This window comes from Pelobates fuscus, chromosome 3 (genome assembly GCF_036172605.1).
Source record: "Pelobates fuscus isolate aPelFus1 chromosome 3, aPelFus1.pri, whole genome shotgun sequence".
NCBI lineage: Eukaryota > Metazoa > Chordata > Amphibia > Anura > Pelobatidae > Pelobates > Pelobates fuscus.
Genome location: NC_086319.1, coordinates 16714307 through 16738557, shown reverse-complemented (window position 1 = coordinate 16738557; position 24251 = coordinate 16714307). Strand labels below are relative to the sequence as shown.

The window sequence follows — 24251 nt, the reverse complement described above, 5'->3', positions numbered from 1 at the left end:
TCCCTGCTTCTTGTATCAATGATTAGGAATGCAGGGTTAGATCATTGTTTCAGTTCCTGATCACAGTGCTGTGTGTGGAGCGGTCCCCCCTCCGGCAGGATGTGTGCTCTCCTCATGTAATGCTGTGAGTGCCGGTTCCTGGCAGACTGCATCATTTTGCAGGCTGCAGGAGGGGGAGCAGGTGGAAGGCTCACACTGCAGTGAGGCTGATCCAGGGATGGAGATGTGTTCTCATCCTTCTGCTTATGAATAAGCAAAAAAAATAAAAAAAAATCCCAGACAATGCCATGGCAGGGATGCTGAAGGAACAATGCATGTGAGGGGTGAGGGCACATGGTGGATAGGCTGGTGCTGTGCCAGGGATTGGCAGGATGCTGCAGATGAGAGTGTGAGTCTCCAGGACTAGCAAAGCCTCCCCAATCCCATCTCTGCTCATCCCATCTCACTCCCCCCCCCTCCCCTCCCCAGCCCCATCTGTCCATCCATCCATTCTCACTCCCTGCCTGGCACAAGGGGGTTATGGCTGCTGAGGAGGTGCTGCAGACAGTGGAGGAATACAAGGCTGAGATTGAGAGGCTGACCAAGGAGCTGAGTGAGACCACCCAGGAGAAGATCCAGGCTGCTGAGTATGGGCTGGTGGTGCTGGAGGAGAAGCTGTCCCTGAAGCAGCAGTATGATGACCTGGAGGCTGAGTATGACAACCTCAAGCAGGAACTGGAACAGCTCAAGGAGGTAAGTGTCTGTGAGCTGAGACTGCTGTCTGCAGGGAGGTCTGCCTGCTGGCCAGGGATATGGTGACCTTTGGGGGATCCCTGCTCTGTGTTTGGGGGGCAGTTCTGTCAGTAATGGGGTGCGAGTCCTGCAGGGGTTCAGTCTGCTGAATATTGGGAGGGGGGTCTGCTGTCCCTTTTGTTGGTGTCTATGTCACATTGCACTGTATGGATGTCCTTGTTGTCATGGATCCTGTGTTGTGTGGATCCTTTTTTTCACTCACACATGTGGTCCAAGGTTCTGTGTATTTTGTGCAAGTCATAGGATGCACAGTTTACAGAATGCTGGGATTGTGTCATGTCCAGATGCAGATATAATTACTCCTTGCAGACACTGGGGTTTATCAGCTAAATTGAGAATCATGGGGAATGGACAAGAGAATTGATACTTTTTGGCCAAAGTGTTTCTATTTCACATACTTTAGATTAACATTTGCAGCTATCTTGTCAATGTTCCACATTTCCCAGCTTAGTGAACACATTCCAGTCATTATAACCCTGTTATTTAATTAAAAGAAAAATCAGACAATTAAAACCAATTACCCCTCACACCTCATGTAACCCCTGGACCCCCACTCTTCCTATTGGCTCATGAGCAGCTGTTCAGAAAATGTATACAATGACATGGCAGCTAGACACAATCAGGTGAAACTAGACATGGAGCTTCGTGAGATGTATAGGCCTTGGTACAAAAGATTCCATGTTGTACTGCACCACAGTATATGTTGGCATAATCAAAATGGCAATTATGCTTTAACACTTTGAGTACATTACTTATTTCGCTTTCACTTATTGGATGTGGGTGACTGTGTTTACTTTTACTCCACATTGTAATGGGGATAATTGCAGCTCAGATTTACATCACAATATTTCTCTGAAACAAATACAAAGTCTGTAAAAAAACATACAAAGTGGCTGTAATGCGGTTTTCCTGGTGTCATAATATGTGATAAATAATGTTGCTGTTTATTTCATTGTTTAAATTCTGCTTTTTTTTTTTGCAGAATTGCAAAATAAAGCAAATACCTTGAATTTTATTTCTTTATGTTAAAATGCATGCTGAAGTTTCCAATTTTTATTTTTATTATATGCGTATATATAGAAGATATTTTTACAGACCATTTAATAATCTGCGGCAGAGGGGGTTAAATATCTCTCTGGGGCTGTGACACTATGTCTGCTGATGACAAAGCCTGGTACAAGGCCGTAGGCGGAAGAATGTGGTCTCTTTATAAACAGGGCTGGTCTCTTTATTTGCAATGCCAACTTGTGCAGATTGAGAGAATTCCTGCTATATTACCAGCTTTCTCCCAGGGCTGCTTTAGACTTCATTTTATGTTTGGGTCTCCTTGATAGAATGCATGTGCTGTCCATAAATCAGTGCTGAGCATGACCTGCTGGTAGGGCCTTTGGATGTTTTTCCTGGGTCCTTTAATTAGTGATTGCAGGAATAAAATATATAGAAGATTTCTCTCTTCTGCTTCTGTACAAGGGCTTAAAGTAGTACTAAGACACTAAGGCCTGTGGAGATTATATAATGGGACAGTAACAATGTATATACTAAGAGGCCTGAAGTGTGTATGTACTGGGACCTGTACAGGTGTTTATACACTCTTTATATACTGGGACCTGTGCAGGTGTTTATACTGGGCCTGAGATCTGTACAGGTGTTTATACACTCTTTATACACTGAGACCTGTACAGGTGTTTATACACTCTTCATACGCTGGGACCTGTACATGTATTTATACACTCTTTATACACTGAGACCTGTACAGGTGTTTATGCACTCTTTATACGCTGAGACCTGTACAGGTGTTTATACACTCTTTATATACTGGGACCTGTGCAGGTGTTTATACTGGGCCTGAGATCTGTACAGGTGTTTATACACTCTTTATACGCTGAGACCTGTACAGGTGTTTATACACTCTTCATACGCTGGGACCTGTACATGTATTTATACACTCTTTATACACTGAGACCTGTACAGGTGTTTATACACTCTTTATACGCTGAGACCTGTACAGGTGTTTATACACTCTTTATACGCTGAGACCTGTACAGGTGTTTATACACTCTTTATACACTGAGACCTGTACACGTGTTTATACACTCTTTATACACTGAGACCTGTACAGGTGTTTATACACTCTTTATACGCTGAGACCTGTACAGGTGTTTATACACTCTTTATACACTGGGACCTGTACAGGTGTTTATACACTCTTTATACGCTGAGACCTGTACAGGTGTTTATACACTCTTTATACGCTGAGACCTGTACAGGTGTTTATACACTCTTTATACACTGAGACCTGTACACGTGTTTATACACTCTTTATACACTGAGACCTGTACAGGTGTTTATACACTCTTTATACGCTGAGACCTGTACAGGTGTTTATACACTCTTTATACACTGGGACCTGTACAGGTGTTTATACACTCTTTATACACTGGGACCTGTACAGGTGTTTATACACTCTTTATACGCTGGAACCTGTACAGGTGTTTATACACTCTTTATGCACTGGGACCCGTACAGGTGTTTATACACTCTTTATACGCTGGGACCCGTACAGGTGTTTATACACTCTTTATATGCTGGGACCTGTACATGTATTTATACACTCTTTATACACTGAGACCTTTACAGGTGCTTATACACTCTTTATACACTGAGACCTGTACAGGTGTTTATACACTCTTTATACACTGAGACCTGTACAGGTGTTTATACACTCTTTATACGCTGAGACCTGTACAGGTGTTTATACACTCTTTATACACTGGGACCTGTACAGGTGTTTATACACTCTTTATATGCTGAGACCTATACAGGTGTTTATACACTCTTTATCCATGGGACCTGTCCAGGTGTTTATACTGGGCCTGGGACCTGTCCAGGTGTTTATACTTGACCTGGGACCTGTCCAGGTGTTTATACTTGACCTGGGACCTGTGGTGTTTATACACTTTTACTTGGGTCAGTAGTGTTTATATTCTGGATCCTGCAGTGTTTACACTATGGCTCCTGTAGTAATTAGATGCTGGAGTCTGAAGTTTTGAAGCCTGTAGTATTTACATTCTGTAACTTGTAGTAATTAGGTACTGGGCCCTGTAGTATTTACATTCTGTAACTTGTAGTATTTACACTCTGGGCCCTGTAGTATTTACATTCTGGGCCCTGTAGTATTTACATTCTGGGCCCTGTAGTATTTACATTCTGGGGTCTTGTAGTATTTACATTCTGGGCCCTGTAGTATTTACATTCTGGGTCTTGTAGTATTTACATTCTGGGGTCTTGTAGTATTTACATTCTGGGGTCTGTAGTATTTACATTCTGGGGTCTGTAGTATTTACCCTTGTAGTATTTAAATTCTGGGCCCTGTAGTATTTACATTCTGTGACTTGTAGTAATTAGGTACTGGGCCTTGTAGTATTTACATTATGGGCCTTGTAGTATTTACATTATGGGCCCTGTAGTATTTACATTCTGGGCCCTGTAGTATTTACATTCTGGGGTCTGTAGTATTTACGTACTGGGCCTTGTAGTATTTACATTCTGGGGTCTGTAGTATTTACATTCTGGGCCTTGTAGTATTTACATTCTGGGTTCTCTAGTATTTACGTACTGGGTCTTGTAGTATTTACATTCTGGGCCCTGTAGTATTTACGTACTGGGCCTTGTAGTATTTACATTCTGGTGTCTGTAGTATTTACATTCTGGGCCTTGTAGTATTTACATTCTGGTGTCTGTAGTATTTACATTCTGGGCCTTGTAGTATTTACATTCTGGGGTCTGTAGTATTTACGTACTGGGCCTTGTAGTATTTACATTCTGGGCCCTGTAGTATTTACATTCTGTGACTTGTAGTAATTAGGTACTGGGCCTTGTAGTATTTACATTCTGGGGTCTGTAGTATTTACATTCTGGGCCCTGTAGTATTTACATTCTGGGGTCTGTAGTATTTACGTACTGGGCCTTGTAGTATTTACATTCTGGGGTCTGTAGTATTTACGTACTGGGTCTTGTAGTATTTACATTCTGGGGTCTGTAGTATTTACGTACTGGGCCTTGTAGTATTTACATTCTGGTGTCTGTAGTATTTATGTACTGGGCCTTGTAGTATTTACATTCTGTGACTTGTAGTAATTATGTACTGGGCCTTGTAGTGTTTACATTCTGGGGCCTTTAGTATTTATATTATGTGATGTGTAGTAACTATACACTGGGGCTTACATTGCTTACAGTAGTGTGTTTACATTCTGGGGAAGTTAGTAATTGAGTACTAGGGCCTCTAGTTATATATTCTGGGGTCTATACTATTTACATTCTGGGGAAGTTAATAATTGGGCACTAGGGCCTGTAGTATTATATCATGGGGCCTGTAGTATTATATCATGGGGCCTCTAGTTATATATGCTGGGGCCTGTACTATTTACATTCTGGGGAAGTTAGTAATTGGGCACTAGAGCCTGTAGTATTATATTCTGGGGCTTGTAGTATTTATATTTTTGGGCCTGTCGTACTATATTTTATGGGGCCTGCAGTATTTAAATTTTTGGGCCTGTAGTATTATATTCTGGGGCCTGCAATATTTACATTTTTTGGCCTGTAGTATTATATTCTGGGGCCTGCAATATTTACATTTTTTGGCCTGTCGTACTATATTCTGGGGCCTGAAATATTTACATTTTTGGGCCTGTCGTACTATATACTGGGGCCTGCAATATTTACATTTTTTGGCCTGTAGTATTATATTCTGGGGCCTGCAATATTTACATTTTTTGGCCTGTCGTACTATATTCTGGGGCTTGCAATATTTACATTTTTTGCCTGTAGTATTATATTCTGGGGCCTGCAATATTTACATTTTTTGGCCTGTCGTACTATATTCTGGGGCCTGAAATATTTAAATTTTTGGGCCTGTCGTACTATATTCTGGGGCCTACAATATTTACATTTTTTGGCCTGTCGTACTATATTCTGGGGCCTGAAATATTTAAATTTTGGGCCTGTCGTACTATATTCTGGGGCCTGCAATATTTACATTTTTGGCCTGTCGTACTATATTCTGGGGCCTGCAGTATTTACATTTTTGGGCCGGTAGTGTTTATGAGCTGAGGCCTTTAGTACATGGGTGTTGACGTATGCAGTTATTATGTACTGAGGTATGTGTCTTTATACTGCTTATACTGCTTATGGTTCCATGTTTGTTCGGGACACTAATATTTGGTGCAGGAACACTAGTGGCCTACATTTTCTTAAATGCTTGTAGTCTCCTCATGGTAAGCACTGTCCACAACATGCGGGATGTGGTGAACCAGGAACTGTAAGGCAACGGCCCCACACACACACACCCCAAGACTGGTTAGATGCAGTGTGACTCCTTAATATGCAGTGTGACACAAGATACATACTGTATTGTAATGCCTTGCATTGTGTTTTGTTGTGTTAAGCACAAATCAGAAATTGTTGCATGCACAGACACAGACACGCAAACACACAGTCTGAGATAATGAAATATAGCACAATAGCTTGTTGTTTGATAGTGAAATATTGCACAGTTTAACAATATGTTTGTTTGAAATTCTTTAAATGTTGTTTATTTAATATATGATAATCTATATATCCATATATATGTAGATCTATACTCTGGCAAATTACAAACTCTGGCTAACAATAACTGTTTTTAAAACTGTAAAGGAGAATTGTTGTGATTTTTTTGCTGTTTTGTTTCCAAGGAAAATAGTGTCACTGTATCTAGTATCAAAAATGGATTTGGACCAAACAGTAGTTGAACTAATCAGTGACCTCAGCCTGAGGGATCAGCGTCCGGTCACTCACATTGTGTCAGTGAAGTGTATTAATCAGGGTGTCCCGCATTGCCAACATGCCAGACAGGGGGCAGTACTCCACCCATAGTATATCCCTGCAATGTTTATCAATATGGTGCATATGTATTTCATACCTAAATATGAAACATGGCTAATTCATAGTCCGTTACATTTATTTATATGTGTGATGTAATTCCAGTAAAATACAAGTTTAGCAGGCTAAGATTGCCACAAGGCATATGTATGTATATGTGTTTGTAGTATCAGTTAGTTAATTACACGTAGCTAAGATACTGTTATCACTGTACTGACCAGGTGCAGGAATGTAAGAACTGGAATTACGCGTCCCTCTCCTTTGTATCAGATGAGCCACGTGGTTAGACCGGATGGATGAGTTTAGACTCTATTTATTAAATAGGTTAAGGGTATGTGTGGGTGTAGTTAATTGTGGGAGGAGCTACAGTGCTATATAAGGAATGTACTCTATGTATTCAGTACTCAGACTTTGCTGTATTTTGGTGACGCTAGTCCCTCTGAGTCCCGATCGGTGATCCAATAAAGAATCTCTTCCTTCCTGAAGAAACCTGTGTCCATCTCTCTGTGCTTGGCTTCCGTCAGTTTCTCCGGTATCATTTGGTGCATTGGCCGGGAAGCTCATCGTTCAACGGTAGCTGAGAGGCAGAGGCGTGAGACGGTCTATCTTTGCCCACGTTCTCTACGGCTGCACCCCTGAACTTCTGCGTGGACCTCCCTTCGTCTCGGCGCCACTGGTCTGTTGTCCAGGAGATCATCGGCCTCTACGTGAGAAGTGCTGGGGTGTCCCCGTCGATGAGTGTGAACTCAGGTTCAGGAACGAGGAGGTAAGACAACTGCTGTTTTAGACGGCAGGACCCACTAGGGGTATACCGATTGTGCGGTAGGCCCAAAGGGGTTTTGAATCTGTGTATCTGCCCCCTCTGTCGGAGGGAAGGAGCGAAGGCGCACCGCTCGATCGAACGCTCTTTAGTCAGACCGTTTGATTTGGTTAGTCAGGCGGGGTCCTGGTGTAAATAGCCCTAGCCGGACACCGGTGTCTTGTCTAGACTAGCGTTCTAGGGTGTATATTACGTTCGCTAGGTCGGAGGGACCGGGAGACTAAGCGGCGCCTGTGTAAATTCGGTTCGCTAGTTCTCATCCTATCTGGGCTAAGTGGGAAGGCGTGTAAATTTGGAACCCACTAGACTTTTGATAGTGCGACTAAGAGGCGCCTGTGTAAATTCGGTTCTCTAGCTCGCTATATATGTGGTGATTGGGCAGTGTGGCTAACCAAAACGGGTGTATATAGTTTTAGGTAGTCCATTCAAGGTACTGGCCAATAGTTTAGTTGGGAATTGTAAATGTGTTAACGATTGTTTTAGTAAAGTGTATATCTTGTTAGATAGCGCGAGCTCAGCCGTCTAGCGAGAGTGTTAATAGTGTGTTGCTGTATTATAGTGCACGGTACCATAACCCTGTATATTTACTGACATTATATAATAAGTACTAATCATTGTCGTCCATTGCATGTTTAACACCATAACCACTAATAATTGTATTGTGACCTTAACTTGTGCTTTGACGCTATTTGTAAAAGACGATGTTACTGGGGTGTGTTATAGACGGGTAATTCGTATATAGAGAATTATAGCGTGGGTGACTGTATAGTTACGCCAAAGGGCATAATATTGATTATATAGTGACTGGTGTAACAGCTGTGTGTGTACGGGAATTCCCTGAGTGTTTATTGTTATTGTGTACGTTTCACTTGGTAACCGTACCACGTGGTGCTGTTGCCAGAGGAAACGGGTGTGACTGTTGAATAGTACGCGTGTATAGTATTCGTTGTCGACGACGTTCCATTGTTAAGTATGGGTGCGTCGCAGTCAACGATTCCGGATCCCTTAGGATGTATGGTTAAGAATTTTAAAAAGGGATTCAAAGTTTGTGATTTTGGGGTAAAGATGTCTCCTGTACGTTTGGTCACTTTGTGTACTAGGGAGTGGCCTACTTTGGTTGCGGCATGGCCGCCACGTGGCAGTTTGGATCCAACTCTGGTACAGCGCTTACACGTGGCTGTATCGGGTAGGCCTGAACTTTACGGCCAGTTTCCTTATATTGACTGTTGGAGACAGGCCGTAAATGACTCGCCAAAATGGCTCCAGACATGCCACGAGGAGCAGTGTCGCCTCATGGTAGCTAGGACTTGCTCGTCCACTAGGACTGGTGTTAGGCCCATTTTGGACACGCCCCCTGAGTCCGAGATCCCTTTGCCGCCCCCTTACTTTCCGTTAAGAAGAAGTGACGCAAACGCAGGAAGTCCTGCACCCCTCCCCTCATTACCCTCATCCACTTCCGCTTCCTCCTCCAGTACAGGATCCACCCCCCCTCGTACTAAATCTCCCCTTCCGGAACCAGAATCCACCCCCATTAGAAACGAATATCCTGATTTGGCGCCACTTCAGACTTCCGGTCAAGCTTCATCTAGCTCGGCTCGAAGTGTTTTATTTACGACCTTTTCCCAAAACCGACCTCCCACATCCCCATACCCTATCTCTCCCCGACCGGAACCCATGACTGATGCCTCTCTACGTAGCCCCATCCAAACCCGACAGTTGACTGGTGCCCAACAATTAAAGCACTATCAGATGCCTCTTCGTCTGAATCCCGGGTCAGCTTATATCGATGCCGCAGGTCAAATGGCACACGCTGACCCAGTCTTCGTATATGTCCCATTTACCACAACCGATCTTTTAAACTGGAAGACCCATAATTCCTCGTATACTGAGAAACCACAAGCTATGACTGATCTGTTCACCTCAATAGTACAGACGCATAATCCGACATGGGCTGATTGCCAGCAGTTACTAATGACTTTATTTAACAATGAGGAAAGGACAAGAATAAATCAAGCAGCCATTAAAGCATTAGAGGATAGAGCCCGTGCTTTGAACCAAGCCAATCCAGCAGCATGGGCCGCGACACACTATCCCAACACCGATCCCGATTGGAACGTAAATGGTGCTGATATGGTTCAACTCAGAGCCTATAGAGACGCTATAATTGCTGGCATGAAAGCCGGAGGAAAGAAAGCCATTAACATGTCGAAGACAGTTGAGGTGATCCAGAAAAGCGATGAAGCGCCCAGTGTCTTTTATGACCGATTATTGGAGGCATACCGCTTGTATACCCCCTTTAATCCGGAAGACGCAGACAATTCCCGAATGGTTAACTCCGCCTTTGTCAGCCAAGCATACGGAGATATTAAGCGCAAGCTACAAAAGTTAGAAGGGTTTGCAGGTATGTCCATCACCCAACTAATGGAGGTAGCAAATAAGGTCTATATGAACAGGGATACAGAAAGTAAGAAAGAGGAAGAGCGCAAGATGCGTAAAAAGGCTGATATGCTAGCGGTAGCGATCGCAGGCGTAGATAAACGGGGCCCAGATAGAGGCAATAATAGATGGAGTAGGGAGCCTTTGAGTAGGGATCAATGCGCGTATTGCAAGGAAGAAGGGCATTGGAGGAACGAATGTCCGCAAAGAGAGCAGTACGAGAGAGACCAACCCAGGGCAGGCTACGGAAACTTTAGAGGTAGAGCGAGAGGTAGAGGAGGCCCCGGAGGGAGTAATGGTTATAGAGGGAGTAATGGGAACAGAGGAAGTGTTAGGGAAGACAGGTATATTCCAGCAGCGCAAAGGTCCCGCGATAGAGAAGGTAGGGACTTTGTAGGATTGGCTGACACTGTCATGGAGGACTATTGATACCGACCGGGCTCCATCCCCCTTGGTCGAGCGGAGCCTATGGTCGATGTATCAATAGGGGGGAAAAGGAGTGCGTTCATGATCGACACTGGTGCTGAACATTCAGTGGTGACTAATCTAGTTGCTCCTCCATCTGGAAGGACTATTACTGTGATAGGAGCAACTGGAAGAAGTGCTGAAAAACCGGTTCTTAAAAGTCGACTCTGTACATTGGGAGGCCACGTAGTAAAACACCAATTCCTTTATATGCCTGAATGTCCAGTCCAATTGCTGGGACGTGATATGCTATCAAAATTACAAGCGCAGATTACGTTCCTACCAAATGGAACAACATCCTTAAAGTTTAATGGACCTTCAGGTATTATGACTTTATCCGTACCAAAGGAAGAAGAGTGGCGACTTTATACAGTGTTGACTAGCCAAAACCCTAGGAGTGATGAGACATTGTTTAACATACCAGGAGTTTGGGCAGAGAACAACCCACCAGGACTGGCCCGCAATATTCCACCAATAAAAATTGAACTGAAACATGGGGTTTATCCAGTGAGCCTAAGACAATATCACATTCCGCAGAAGGCTAAGAAGAACATCCAATCCTATCTGGATAAGTTCATACGGTATGGTATCCTAAAATTCTGTACTTCCCCCTGGAACACCCCATTGCTGCCTGTTCAAAAGCTCGGTACAGATGAGTATCGACCTGTACAGGACTTAAGAGCAGTCAATGATGCGGTTGTTAGCATACATCCAGTTGTACCCAATCCATATAACCTGCTTGCTTTAATTCCGGGCGGGGCTACTTACTTCACAGTCTTAGATCTCAAAGATGCCTTCTTTTGCCTCCGAATTGCCGCAGAAAGCCAATGTATTTTCGCTTTCCAATGGGAGAACGCTGTAACGGGCTCAAAACGCCAAATGACTTGGACAAGACTGCCCCAAGGGTTTAAAAATTCACCTACCCTATTTGGTTCAGCTCTAAGTCAAGATCTACTGGATTTCGAGTCTATCCCAGGAGAATGTGTATTGTTACAATATGTAGATGACTTGTTGATAGCAGCAGTTACAAAAGAAAAATGTCAGCAAGCAACGCACGATCTACTACATATTCTCTGGAAGGCAGGATACAAGGTGTCCAGGAAGAAGGCTCAGTTGTGTTTGCCAACTGTCAAGTATCTGGGATTCCATATCTCTGAAGGTCAAAGGATTATGGGGCCAGAGAGAAAAGAAGCTGTCTGCCAAATACCAATACCCAAGAATAGAAGACAAGTGCGAGAATTCTTGGGGGCAGCAGGCTTCTGTAGGATATGGATTCCCAGCTATGCGATACTGGCAAAACCTCTGTACGCAGCCATCAAAGGTACAGAGCACGACCCCTTCTTATGGACCCAAGAACAGCAAACGGCATTTGAAGATGTGAAGAAGGCTTTGATGAGTGCCCCAGCATTAGGTCTACCTGATCACACACGACCATTCTACTTATATGTACACGAGCAAAGAAGAATGGCTGTGGGAGTATTGACACAGTACTTGGGATCATGGCAAAGACCTGTTGCCTACATGTCTAAGCAACGGGATGCAGTGGCCAGCGGACTTCCACCTTGTCTAAGAGCCGTAGCTGCAGCCGCCCTGCTAGTAGCTGAAGCCGATAAACTCACTCTGGGTCAAGAACTTTATGTACGAGTCCCACATGCAGTACAGACGTTGTTGGATTACAAAGGAAATCATTGGTTTAGTAACAGCCGTATGACCAAGTATCAAGCAATGTTGTGTGAAAACCCAAGAGTGCATTTAGAGACTGTAAACACCTTAAATCCAGCTACCCTTTTGCCGCAACCTACTGAAAGTCAACATGATTGTTTGGAAGTAATGGATGAAGTATTTTCAAGTAGACCAGATCTTCGTGATTTTCCCATCCAGAACCCCGATGTTCAATATTACACCGACGGCAGTAGTTATGTGAAAGAAGGGATCCGCTATGCAGGATATGCAGTGACAACAATAGACAAGGTGATAGAAGCTCGGCCACTGGCGAAAGGAACATCAGCACAAAAGGCAGAATTAATAGCACTAACACGAGCGTTACAATTGGCTGAAGGTTTAAGAGTAAATATCTATACGGACTCTAAGTATGCGTTTTTAACCACTCATGCCCACGGAGCTTTGTATAAAGAAAGAGGACTACTGAATTCAGAAGGCAAAGAAATCAAGTACGCAGCTGAAATCCTACAACTATTGGAAGCAGTGTGGGAGCCGAAAGAAGTCGGTATCATACATTGTCGAGCGCATCTGAGAGGAGATGGTGATGTAACCAAGGGAAATCGGATGGCAGATAGTGCAGCTAAGCGTGCTGCTGAATCAGGAAGACAGGAGTATGTGGGGCATATAGCTGCTCTTATACCAACTCCACTGTCCCAATGGACTCCAGTTTATACAGCTCAAGAAGAGGAGTGGTTAAAGACTGAACCGGGAAAGTATTTGGAGAACAAGTGGTATCAGCTAGAAGATGGAAGAATAGTCATACCAGCATCACTAGCGGTAGAAATTGTCCAAAATTATCACAACGGGACACATTCTGGGAGAGACAGTACTGAAGAATCTCTCAGGAAACATTTCTACATACCAAGATTGTCCAACTTGACTCAGGCCATTGTACGCAGATGTGTAACGTGTGCTAAGAATAATGCAAGACAAGGACCAGTAAAGCCACCAGGAGTCCAGTTTATGGGGGGACTCCCCATGTCCGATCTACAAATAGACTTTACAGTAATGCCTAAATCGGGTGGACATCGTTACCTGTTGGTAATTGTGTGCACCTATTCAGGCTGGGTAGAAGCATGTCCTACTCGTACAGAGAAAGCAGGAGAAGTTGTAAGATTCCTGCTACGAGAAATAATACCCCGATATGGACTACCCTGTTCTATAGGATCGGACAATGGTCCAGCTTTTGTTCATCAGTGCCTACAACAACTGACTCATATGCTTGGTATAAAGTGGAGGCTTCATACTGCATATAGACCCCAGAGTTCTGGTAAGGTAGAGAGAATGAATAGAACTATAAAGAACCAGTTGGCTAAAATGTGTCAGGAAACCCAACTTAAGTGGAACGTTCTCTTACCCATAGCTTTATTGCGAATCCGCAGTACCCCTACCAGAAGGATGGGCCTCTCTCCTTTTGAAATCATGTATGGGCGACCACCTCCCGTACTTGGTAACTTAAGGGGGGACTTGAGTCAGTTGGGAGAAGGAATTACCCGGCAGCAGGTTGTAGAGTTGGGTAAGACTATGGAGGAGGTACAGAAATGGGTACAAGATAGATTACCTGTGAATATTTATCCCCCTGTTCATAGTTATCATCCAGGAGACCAAGTGTGGATTAAAGAGTGGAATAATGTACCGTTAGGGCCCAAGTGGAGAGGTCCTTATGTTGTTCTTTTGTCTACCCCTACAGCGATAAAAGTAGCCGAAGTAACTCCGTGGATACATCACTCCAGGGTTAAACCAGCAGCAGTCGATTCTTGGCAAATTACAGCAGATCCAGAGAATCCCTGCAAGATCCGGTTGAAACGCACTACTCAGTCGGAGTAACGAGGAATTATTGTGGATTACAAATTTTATTGTTACAGGTGTGAGTGAGAAGGCCATAATAAAGCCTGTCCGCTTACCAACACATAGTGTATAAGCCAGGAAAGTCTCGAAGGGACACCTGTGAAGACGAGCAGAACTCCATTCCCTGCAGCCCTCACATCCTGGAAGCTGAGGTTCCATCGCACGGACGAAGACTGAGGATGACGGCGAAAGATGTGCTTTTGATTGTGTTTATTTATATGTGTTTTTATATTCAGGAAGGTAGAGGTACCGACACTCCTAGCTGTGAGGTATGCATTAAGACTACGAGAACAGGTAACCATATTTCCCAAACCCTAATTTGGCATTCACAATACGAATGTAAAGGAGAGGTATCAAGATGTAGATACCTAAATATAGACTATAGTGTGTGCCATTTAGGAGTAGGAGAACCTAAGTGCTTCAGTCCAGAGTATCAACCTCGTACAATTTGGTTGACTCTCAGGAATGGAGATCCTCAGGGGACCCTAATTAATAAGACGGTGTTAGAATCCGTACATTCTTCGGGTGTTCTGCTATTTGATGCATGTAAGGCGATATCAAGTGGTAGAAAACCGTGGAATGTATGTGGGGATCTTAGATGGGAGAGGACGTATGGGTCTAATGATAAATATATTTGTCCCAGTAGTAAAAATAAATATGTGAGTCCTAGATGCCCAAATAAAGACTATAACTTTTGTCCATATTGGTCTTGTGTGGGGTGGGCGACTTGGGGACAGACAGTAGATAAAGACATGATAGTGACTAAGTTGCCGACTAGCCCTTATTGTAAGTCTATGGAATGCAACCCAGTCCATATACTTATTAATAACCCCGACAAGTTCCTAGATAAGTATGGAAATTTATTTGGGTTTCAGATATACGGGACGGGTTTAGATCCTGGGACATTATTGTTTATAGGAATAGAGACTGATACGGTATCCTCCCAGACTCATCAAGTATACCATTCCTTTTATGAAGAGATGAGTATAGATAATAAGATCCCCCATAACGCTAAAAACCTGTTCATTGACCTAGCTGAAAGTATTGCCGGTAGTCTTAATGTTACCAACTGCTATGTGTGTGGAGGTACTAACATGGGAGACCAATGGCCTTGGGAAGCAAAGGAGGTAATGTCCGGTTCTGAGGCAGTTGACCAACTAATATCTACACAAGCCGATTATCATTTGAGTGTTAGAGGTAAATCTGAGTGGAGATTAAAGACCTCCATCATAGGTTATGTTTGCATAGCAAGGAAAGGAATAATGTATAATACTTCTGTAGGAGAATTAACTTGTCTAGGGCAAAAAGCTTATGATGATGATACTAAAAATACAACTTGGTGGTCGGCTTCAAATGTCTCAGAACCATCTAACCCGTTTGCTAGATATGCCAGTTTAAAGGATGTGTGGTTTGATTTATCCATCACATCTACCTGGAGAGCCCCAGCAAATTTGTACTGGATCTGTGGTAAGAAAGCCTATTCGGAGTTGCCACAGGACTGGGAAGGGGCATGTGTGTTGGGTATGCTCAAACCATCCTTCTTCTTGTTACCGATTGAAACAGGTGAGACTTTAGGTGTTAAAGTGTATGATGTGAATCATAGGAAGAAAAGGGGACCCTTAGAGATAGGCACCTGGGAAGATAATGAATGGCCTCCCCAGCGTATCATAGATTATTATGGGCCAGCCACGTTGGCAGAAGATGGTACCTTTGGTTATAGAACCCCAATTTATATGCTCAACCGTATTATAAGATTACAGGCGGTGGTTGAGATTATTACTAATGAGACCTCACAAGCACTCAATCTTCTAGCGAAGCATAATACCAGGATGAGGACAGCAGTGTACCAAAATAGATTAGCCTTGGATTACCTTTTGGCAGTAGAGGGAGGTGTATGTGGGAAGTTTAACCTGAGCAATTGCTGTCTTCAAATAGATGACGAAGGGCAAGCAATAGCTGAGCTTACTAGCCATATGGTTAAACTAGTGCATGTGCCTACTCAGGTATGGAAAGGGTACAATCCAAGTAGTTGGTTTGGTAGCTGGTATGAGTGGTTTGGAGGGCTTAAGGCAGTGGTAGGTGGAGTCCTACTGATTTTACTGTTGTGTCTACTCCTACCGTGTCTTATACCCTTAGTAGTTAGGTCTGTGCAAAGCCTGATAGGAAGTATAGCAGAGAGGAAGGCTGCTGCACAGATAATGGCGATATATAAGTATAAGGCTCTAGATCAAGGAGAACCAATGCAGGAAGATGAGTGTTAAAAGATTCACATCATAAGATAAGTCTGGTCTGGTTCATGGTAACCTGAGGTATATGCAAACCAAGGTTAAGTGATGCCTCAAGTAATTGTGAAATATCAGAGGCATCAAAGGGGGGAATGTGATGTAATTCCAGTAAAATACAAGTTTAGCAGGCTAAGATTGCCACAAGGCATATGTATGTATATGTGTTTGTAGTATCAGTTAGTTAATTACACGTAGCTAAGATACTGTTATCACTGTACTGACCAGGTGCAGGAATGTAAGAACTGGAATTACGCGTCCCTCTCCTTTGTATCAGATGAGCCACGTGGTTAGACCGGATGGATGAGTTTAGACTCTATTTATTAAATAGGTTAAGGGTATGTGTGGGTGTAGTTAATTGTGGGAGGAGCTACAGTGCTATATAAGGAATGTACTCTATGTATTCAGTACTCAGACTTTGCTGTATTTTGGTGACGCTAGTCCCTCTGAGTCCCGATCGGTGATCCAATAAAGAATCTCTTCCTTCCTGAAGAAACCTGTGTCCATCTCTCTGTGCTTGGCTTCCGTCAGTTTCTCCGGTATCATATGCATTTATTTCTCTAATATTTTAGTATTACGCAAAATTCAAAATAGCATTGAAATAAAAAAAAAAATAGCATGCGCAATTAATTATGCATCATAATATTTATGATTATACATTCATTGTAGTTTAAAGACACATTACTGGGAGTATTACTGCTGTGGAGCTCTGTTATACATCAGTCACATTACTGGGAGTATTATTGCTGTGGAGCTCTGTTATACACTCAGACACATTACTGGGAGTATTATTGCTGTGGAGCTCTGTTATACACCCAGACACATTACTGGGAGTATTATTGCTGTGGAGCTCTGTTATACACCCAGACACATTACTGGGAGTATTATTGCTGTGGAGCTCTGTTATACACCCAGACACATTACTGGGAGTATTATTGATGTGGAGCTCTGTTATACACTCAGACACATTACTGGGAGTATTATTTCTGTGCAGCTGTTATACACCCAGACACATTACTGGGAGTATTATTGCTGTGGAGCTCTGTTATACACTCAGACACATTACTGGGAGTATTATGGCTGTGGAGCTCTGTTATACACTCAGACACATTACTGGGAGTATTATTTATGTGGAGCTCTGTTATACACCCAGACACATTACTGGGAGTATTATTGCTGTGGAACTCTGTTATACACTCAGGCACCTTACTGGGAGTATTATTGCTGTGGAGCTCTGTTATACACTAAGACACATTACTGGGAGTATTATTGCTGTGGAGCTCTGTTATACACTCAGACACATTACTGGGAGTATTATTGCTGTGGAGCTCTGTTATACACCCAGACACATTACTGGGAGTATTATTGCTGTGGAGCTCTGTTATACACTCAGACAAATTACTGGGAGTATTATTGCTGTGGAGCTCTGTTATACACCCAGACACATTACTCGGAGTATTATTGCTGTGGAGCTCTGTTACACACTCAGACACATTACTGGGATTATTATTGCGGTGGAGCTCTGTTATACACTCAGACACATTACTGGGAGTATTATTGCTGTGGAGCTCTGTTATACACTCAGACACATTACTGGGAGTATTATTGCTATGGAGCTCTGTTATACACTCAGACACATTACTGGGAGTATTATTGCTATGGAGCTCTGTTATACACTCAGACACATAACTGGAAGTATTATTGCTATGGAGCTCTGTTATACACTCAGACACATTACTGGGAGTATTATTGCTATGGAGCTCTGTTATACACTCAGACACCTTACTGGGAGTATTATTGCTGTGGAGCTCTGTTATACACTCAGACACATTACTGGGAGTATTATTGCTGTGGAGCTCTGTTATACACTCAGACACATTACTGGGAGTATTATTGCTGTGGAGCTCTGTTATACACTCAGACACATTACTGGGAGTATTATTGATGTGGAGCTCTGTTATACACTCAGACACATTACTGGGAGTATTATTGCTGTGGAGCGCTGTTATACACTCAGACATCTTACTGGGAGTATTATTGCTGTGGAGCTCTGTTATACACTCAGACACATTACTGGGAGTATTATTGATGTGGAGCTCTGTTATACACTCAGACACATTACTGGGAGTATTATTGCTGTGGAGCTTTGTTATACACTCAGACACATTACTGGGAGTATTATTGCTGTGGAGCTCTGTTATACACTCAGACACCTTACTGGGAGTATTATTGCTGTGGAGCTCTGTTATACACGCAGACACATTACTGGGAGTATTATTGCTGTGGAGCTCTGTTATACACTCAGACACATTACTGGGAGTATTATTGCTGTGGAGCTCTGTTATACACTCAGACACATTACTGGGAGTATTATTGCTGTGGAGCTTTGTTATACACTCAGACACATTACTGGGAGTATTATTGCTGTGGAGCTCTGTTATACACTCACATTACTGGGAGTATTATTGCTGTGGAGCTCTGTTATACACTCACATTACTGGGAGTATTATTGCTGTGGAGCTTTGTTATACACTCAGACACATTACTGGGAGTATTATTGCTGTGGAGCTCTGTTATACACTCACATTACTGGGAGTATTATTGCTGTGGAGCTCTGTTATACACTCACATTACTGGGAGTATTATTGCTGTGGAGCTCTGTTATACACTCAGACACATTACTGGGAGTATTATTGCTGTGGAGCTCTGTTGTACACTCGGACACATTACTGGGAGTATTATTGCTGTGGAGCTCTGTTATACACTCAGACACATTACTGGGAGTATTATTGCTGTGGAGCTCTGTTATACACTCAGACACATTACTGGGAGTATTATTGCTGTGGAGCTCTGTTAAACACTCAGACACATTACTGGGCGTATTATTGCTGTGGAGCTTTGTTATACACTCAGACACATTACTGGGAGTATTATTGCTGTGGAGCTCTGTTATACACTCACATTACTGGGAGTATTATTGCTGTGGAGCTTTGTTATACACTCAGACACATTACTGGGAGTATTATTGCTGTGGAGCTCTGTTATACACTCACATTACTGGGAGTATTATTGCTGTGGAGCTCTGTTATACACTCACATTACTGGGAGTATTATTGCTGTGGAGCTCTGTTATACACTCAGACACATTACTGGGAGTATTATTGCTGTGGAACTCTGTTGTACACTCGGACACATTACTGGGAGTATTATTGCTGTGGAGCTCTGTTATACACTCAGACACATTACTGAGAGTATTATTGCTGTGGAGCTCTGTTATACACTCAGACACATTACTGGGAGCATTATTGCTGTGGAGCTCTGTTATACACTCAGACACATTACTGGGAGTATTATTGCTGTGGAGCTCTGTTATACACTCAGACACATTACTGGGAGTATTATTACTGTGGAGCTCTGTTATACACTCAGACACATTACTGGGAGTATTATTGCTGTGGAGCTCTGTTATACACTCAGACACATTACTGGGAGTATTATTGCTGTGGAGCTCTGTTATACACTCAGACACATTACTGGGAGTATTATTACTGTGGAGCTCTGTTATACACTCAGACACATTACTGGGAGTATTATTGCTGTGGGGCTCTGTTATACACTCAGACACATTACTGGGAGTATTATTGCTGTGGGGCTCTGTTATACACTCAGACACATTACTGGGAGTATTATTGCTGTGGAGCTCTGTTATACACTCAGACACATTACTGGGAGTATTATTACTGTGGAGCTCTGTTATACACTCAGACACATTACTGGGAGTATTATTGCTGTGGAGCTCTGTTATACACTCAGACACATTACTGGGAGTATTATTGCTGTGGGGCTCTGTTATACACTCAGACACATTACTGGGAGTATTATTGCTGTGGAGCTCTGTTATACACTCAGACACATTACTGGGAGTATTATTGCTGTGGGCTCTGTTATACACTCAGACACATTACTGGGAGTATTATTGCTGTGGGCTCTGTTATACACTCAGACACATTACTGGGAGTATTATTGCTGTGGAGCTCTGTTATACACTCAGACACATTACTGGGAGCATTATTGCTGTGGAGCTCTGTTATACACTCAGACACATTACTGGGAGTATTATTGCTGTGGAGCTCTGTTATACACTCAGACACATTACTGGGAGTATTATTACTGTGGAGCTCTGTTATACACTCAGACACATTACTGGGAGTATTATTGCTGTGGAGCTCTGTTATACACTCAGACACATTACTGGGAGTATTATTGCTGTGGAGCTCTGTTATACACTCAGACACATTACTGGGAGTATTATTACTGTGGAGCTCTGTTATACACTCAGACACATTACTGGGAGTATTATTGCTGTGGGGCTCTGTTATACACTCAGACACATTACTGGGAGTATTATTGCTGTGGGGCTCTGTTATACACTCAGACACATTACTGGGAGTATTATTGCTGTGGAGCTCTGTTATACACTCAGACACATTACTGGGAGTATTATTACTATGGAGCTCTGTTATACACTCAGACACATTACTGGGAGTATTATTGCTGTGGAGCTCTGTTATACACTCAGACACATTACTGGGAGTATTATTGCTGTGGGGCTCTGTTATACACTCAGACACATTACTGGGAGTATTATTGCTGTGGAGCTCTGTTATACACTCAGACACATTACTGGGAGTATTATTGCTGTGGAGCTCTGTTATACACTCAGACACATTACTGGGAGTATTATTGCTGTGGGCTCTGTTATACACTCAGACACATTACTGGGAGTATTATTACTGTGGGGCTCTGTTATACACTCAGACACATTACTGGGAGTATTATTACTGTGGGGCTCTGTTATACACTCAGACACATTACTGGGAGTATTATTACTGTGGAGCTCTGTTATACACTCAGACACATTACTGGGAGTGTTATTGCTGTGGGGCTCTGTTATACACTCAGACACATTACTGGGAGTATTATTGCTGTGGAGCTCCATTACACACTGAGACATACCAGCAATACAGAGCTCCTAGAAAAGAGGGACATTTGGAGAGAAAAGAGGGACAGATGGATTTGGGTCAAAAAAATCCCTAAATAGGGACACTCTGGAGGCATGCTTTTTTGCTGCTGTTGATCAAGAGAAAACATGGAAGAATATAGAAACATAGAAACATAGAATGTGACGGCAGATAAGAACCATTCGGCCCATCTAGTCTGCCCAGTTTTCTAAATACTTTCATTAGTCCCTGGCCTTATATGATATGAAAGTAAAATAACTATACTCCCGCTACAACCTGACATATAATTATACAGATTCTAGGAGCACTAATGATCAAGGCTAGGCAATGATGGACTATCTGATGGACTATCTGATGATGTGTTGTAAAAGTTCAGCTTTATATCCCATTGAACCCCCCCTGTGTGATAAGGGAATTTACAGCAAGCATCTGACCCTCTTTATCGCTCATGGTTTTTTACACCAGTTATAAAAAAAAGTTATAACTATTTAAATAGACAGTACACAAACAATCTACAGGGGTGGAGATGAGATCAAGTGCATGCTGGGATGTCTAAATTTAGATTTTGAAAGACAAAGGAGTTTAAGAATCAATGTATAATTTAAAAAAATCCTTAATATGCAGGGTTTACCTTGGTAGGTCCGGTTTATGTGTAAATTGAATATCTATATATATATATATGTATGTATATAGGAGCTCCATGCAGAATTCAGACCAGACAGACCGTTGTCAGTTTTTTAAATAATTCATTGGTCTCCCAGTATACTGGAATGCGAAAGGTGATCTTCACTGATGCAGAATACAGTAATTTAATGCAGCCCATTAAATATTAATTTTCTGTATGTCTTTATTACAAGATATAACCGTCATAATAGCATTTAGAAAAATACTTCTACCATATGCAGAAAAAATGGTGAGATGAAATTTCAGTCATGTCTAAAATAAACCACTTATGCACTTATTGGGAATAAAGGGCCTCCTCGTCTAATAGAAGCATTGGCAGAAGCTACAAAAACAGTAATTACCTTATCAAGACATCACTTATGGCACTTGATACAGAAGATGACGCTATTATTTTTTCCGGTTTCTGAGTTGGGTGGAGAAAAAATACAGATCCAGGTCTTCATATTGTCTGAGTGCTCTGTTAAATAACATTGTTTCAAATCCATTTATAGGCTAATGCATATATTGGTGCATGGGGCTTATGTGCCATTGGCTCTTGGGATCCATTAATTTGGCAGCTCTGATGTCACATAGCGTCATGGCGTGAGCCCACCAGGCTGTAACTACTCCTCGTAACACAACAGCATGTCAGAAATGTAATTCCACTAAAAAAAAAAACAGAATTGTTATTTGTTGTCACAAATTGTGATGTAGATCAAATTTTTGAGTCAGTGAATGGCCGTCGCGGTCAATTGCTTGCCACAGCCCATCCTTTCGTCATTTTCCAAGCATGGCTCCCATTTTATCAGTTTAAGAATGACAAAACTCCCAACTTCGGGAGGTATGAAAGCGGGGCAGGGGTGGACCGTGGTGGACATGTGACAATAGCCACAATGGGTAGTCCCGCCCTTAAAGGGGCAGAGTATTCCAGCTTGGCGGGAACGCATGTCATTCTGAATGATGGCCTCCTGCCTGGCCCCACTAGGGCAGACCATGCCCTCTGCATAGTGCAAGTGTGTAGGCAACAGGGAGCGAAATCAGGACAGTGGGACATGACCCCAGAATCAGGCCAGGGGAACATGACCCCAAAATCAGGAAATCATTTAAAAAACAGTACAGATGAGAGGCCTGGGAAGATAAAGACTGAGTTGAACTGGCTGGGAAACATCTTACCTTCTCTCAATGTTTTAGGCAAAGGTTGCCTTTTGGTCAGTGGTGGGAGGTCCTTAAAAATGGCTGCAACCTTTCTAGCCACCATCCCCAGCCTGTTATTGCATGGCAGAGGCACTCATATATCTAAGTATTTGTCCTGGTTGTGAGGTAAGGGAAATTCTTATTATGAATCTGAGGGGGAGACCCTCAAACTGAGTGAAAATGGTTTGAGGGAAACCAATGTAGCTTATTTAAAAAAAAAAAAACATTTTAAATTAACGTTGCATTCGTGATTTACCACTTGCTATAGGTGAAGTCAGCATACAGAGTGAGCCTAATTACTTGTCAAATTAAATTCAACATTTAAACAAAGCTTTCAGGTTTAAAACAAAAAAACCAAACACACTGTCGTATATACTACTTTGAGGCGGTTATGCTCATTACATCTCACTGTCACTTCGAGCTGGAAGTGCTTTTACTAGTAAACTTCGGACGTTCCTATGCCTGAAATATCAGAGAACGCAGGTCCCGTAAGGGATGGGATGCATTGTCATAATGCGCAAAATATCTTTGCATTTTAAAGGAGGGGAAGGAGTGCATTAACACAGCACTGGAAAAAATATGTAAAAATATGATTATTGATCAACCATAAGTTGACTCTGTAAAGCAAGACAGATATTAACCTCTCTTACTGAGTGCAAAACAATAATGTATTCATGGTACAAAATCACTTGCACTGGGCTTGGTGGAAACACAGGGCTATCCACTAAAGCGAGAATTCAAAGTTTGGAAGTAGTCATACTAGGAGCACTGCTGACTTACTGATTGTTTTGACTATTGTGTCCTTATATTTGAAATTCACTTGAAATTCTCTATTTAGTAAACAACCCTGATATCCATATTTGCTAACCATCCCGGATTTTATAATATAGTCTTTCCCACCATCTTGGGTTGGGTTTTCTCTGGTGTCCAACCTCTGGGATTGGTGGAGAGCAAGCGGATACTTCTCTGTCTGATAATTAAATGACCAGATATGGGAATAATTCTGGAATGTACACATTCTGCCACAATGTAGGCAGGATGGCGTAGCTAAAAATGAGAAGAAAACATGGTGCCCGTCAATCGCTGTTAACC

The 24251-nt window shown here is 42.5% G+C and overlaps 1 protein-coding gene across 10 annotated transcripts in view; it reads left to right on the top strand.

The window, feature by feature from the left end:
* The first annotated feature begins 423 nt into the window (after positions 1-423).
* BICD1 (BICD cargo adaptor 1) overlaps positions 424-24251 on the top strand; it is a 193648-nt gene continuing 169820 nt past the window's right edge. For 9 of the 10 annotated variants that reach the window (XM_063446766.1, XM_063446765.1, XM_063446768.1 and 6 more), the window contains exon 1: positions 458-732. In XM_063446766.1, the coding sequence (XP_063302836.1) occupies positions 520-732 (213 nt within the window). In that variant the 5' untranslated portion in view covers positions 458-519. Of the gene's footprint in view, positions 733-24251 lie in introns of all 10 variants that reach the window. The other variant, XM_063446769.1, reaches the window with a different exon arrangement.